The 2870-nt window shown below is 44.5% G+C and overlaps 1 protein-coding gene across 1 annotated transcript in view; it reads left to right on the top strand.

Annotated features, from left to right (window-relative positions):
- Nucleotides 1–148: 148 nt before the first annotated feature.
- The window catches only part of LOC118332776 (M-phase phosphoprotein 9), a gene marked incomplete in the record, with an annotated part of 23831 nt that continues 21109 nt past the window's right edge, over nt 149–2870 (top strand). The window contains 3 exon segments of the mRNA XM_035668204.1: nt 149–250; nt 1881–2152; nt 2539–2686. Coding sequence (XP_035524097.1) covers nt 1917–2152; nt 2539–2686 — 384 coding nt within the window.

Genomic DNA, 2870 nt, shown 5'->3' with positions numbered 1-2870 from the left:
AAAAAAAAAAAAACACAACAAATGTGTACGCCCCTTTCCCCCCCGAACAACCAATAGAATGCGAGATGGAGAGTAACAACCAATCAGAGCGCTGTATTTTTGACCTCGGCTCGACCAATCGCGCCGCAGCCTGCGACCGTTACAGCAGCCGGAGATCACCGCAGTGCAGCAGCCAACCAGCGCGCAGCTAGCCGAGCCGAGTCCCCACAAACAGCGAACAAATGGACGAAATAATGACACAAATCAACGGGTAGGTTAACCGCAACTTAACGCACGTTGCGTGCGACCCTCTACAGAAACAGCAGCTGCTGTTAAATGTGTTAAAACCCGCTCCCTCTGCTGACAAAACCTGCGATGAAACCAGCTGAGCTAAGCTAACCAACTGCCTGTCGCTGGTAGTTGGAGCTGCCGTGTTAGCGGGGTAACTCACCCGGGCTGCCCCGGCTGCCCCCAGCCTCGGACGGGCACACTTCACCACTTTTACCGGTGTGTCCTCCGGCAGCAGCCGCCGTGCTGTCCCCCGTAGCTGGAGCTGACATTGCGGCTGGTTTTAACCGCGCACACCGCTGCACGGAGCGTTACTGTGTCCGTCCGGAGCCTCTGTGAAGGGTTGTTGTTGTGGTTGTTGTTGTTGTTGTTGAGATAAAAGGTGGAAAAAGTTAATCAGCTGTTGGGTCAAACGTGGTTCAGACAGACAGACAGGCAGACAGAGAGGGAGAGACAGGCAGAGGAGTGGGTGCTAAAGGCGTTTACACGTTTGCGTTTGTTTATGTTTTTGTTTATGTTTTTGTTTACGTTTTGAATGTCAACAGCTGAGGAATAAGACGTGGATTGGCTGTAATAAACACTGCTTTTTACTGCTGCTGTTGTTGTTGTTGTGTAGATTGCAGGAAAGCACATGGTTAGAGTTTAGTTTTCCAGTCCTGGAAACAAACATTTTGGATTAAAATGACCCCAAAAACATCCTGTAAATAAATCTTGTAATCCTGGAAATGTTTTACTGTATTTCAGTGCCTTGTTTTCTGTAACATAAGATAAATGACACTTGATTTGGAGCTGTTACGTCTGAGTTACAGGTGAGAGGAAAGCTGTGGTGAACCTACCTGTGATACACCTGAGACACTTCATCCTTAAAACAGAAGTCAATACAACTCACCGTGAATTATCTATGAGTTTAAGAGCGAGTGCTGTGCTGTGTCGTCAATAAACGTACTTTTAAAAACCTCTGACAGAACAGTGTAAATGTGTTTAACTCTGCCTTTTAAAGTTGTGTGTCTGAGTTAAGTGTTCTTTGTGTTTTAGTACGTACACAGGTTTGTCTTTTATGTATATTCTTTTTAAACTCTGTGAGGAAGAAGAGTAACTGTAACTAAGGATAGACCGATATGGATTCTTTAAGGCCGATGCCGATACGGACCGCCAGTTTTCTTGAGCCGATATTCACATTTACATCATAAAAATGACACAATGATGATAACAAATGTTACGAGTCTCAATTTAAACAAAAAAAAAGGAACATTTGTTGAAATTAAAAACAGGTGAGGTAAAACAAGTAAACAATATTTAACAAATATTAAAAACAGGTGAGGTAGAACAAGTAAAAAAGAGTTTAGTGCTGCAAATACTGAAAATAAATATGTAAACATAAATAAAATAATGACACACTATAAAAATAATCTCTAAAACAACATTACAACACCACGGAACGACGTCGGTCGGTCGGTGTATCGGTCGATCACTAACTGTAACTCAGTGGGACTTTTCCTGGTTAAATAAAAATAAATAATAAAAAAAACGTCCTGGAAAATGATTTCTTAAAAAACTTGACCAACCGTATTTTGTCTGACCTCCTGTTTTTGTTTCCCCTCTCTTGTTCCTAGCTGTCAGACTGCCCCCCTCTGCACGGGCCCATAAACATGTCCACAGATGACAGTATCTCTGAGGATGTGTCCAGCTCCGGGGCTTTGAGCCATTGCCATGCCAGTGCTGACGGGGATGGGGGTAAGGAGAGCGAGACCTCTCTGGTGTCCTCCGAGGGGACGTCGGCCTCGGGCCCGGCGGTCTCCGAGGACAGACACACAACCTCCCAAACAACAGGAGGCACTGTGGAGAGCAGGCCCTTGGACATCACACCAGCATGCAACAAGATCAGGTGCAGTAAGATAAAGGGTTAAATATAAAACAGAGGCCACGAGACGCTCGATTAAACGTCCAAAGAGGTTCAGTTCCAACATTTTAATCTATTTTCTGTGAAGGGTCGCTGCTGTAGTTTTCTGAATTTCCCTGAACACAGAAAGTAGATTCAGATTTAATATAATCTCCGTGTGGGAGGACGTTTTGCATTTATTTCCAGAAGACAAATCTAATTAGAGGGAGATGCACTGTGCTGTAGAGTGTGAAGTCTTGTTTAGGTGTAGACATTTATTTATTTCTTATTAAATTAGGCTTAGAGAACCGTGTATATTCTCTCTATCTCGCACATATATTATAATCCTCAGGTTTAAGTGTGTGCTTTAATATTCTGTGATTTTATTTCAGGAGTTTGTGTCTGAGCACAGATGAAGCATTCGAACAGGGAAAGAGCCTCCCATTCATCAACCCGAGCTCCCTCGAGACCCTTAGGGCTTTGGTGCAGGAGATCCAGAGCAGCGGCGAGACGGACCCTGAGATCTGGAAGGATTGTGAGGTGGGAAAATATCGCCGAGTCGCTGTAGAGTGTGCGAACGAGAGTGCAAGTGCACGCTGATGCAATGGAAGTGAAGTTAGGGTTAGCTGCTGTGGCAGCTGGCAGCCTCATTTCTGAGCTGTCACTTTTATTTTTTGTGCGGATCACACCTGACAGTAAAATAGACACACACACACACACAGAC

This window comes from Morone saxatilis, unplaced genomic scaffold (assembly GCF_004916995.1).
Source record: "Morone saxatilis isolate NCDOM2014 unplaced genomic scaffold, NCSU_SB_2.0 Contig21, whole genome shotgun sequence".
NCBI classification, from domain to species: domain Eukaryota; kingdom Metazoa; phylum Chordata; class Actinopteri; family Moronidae; genus Morone; species Morone saxatilis.
Note: the sequence above shows the minus strand (reverse complement) of the source record. Positions and strands in the feature narration are given on the sequence as shown.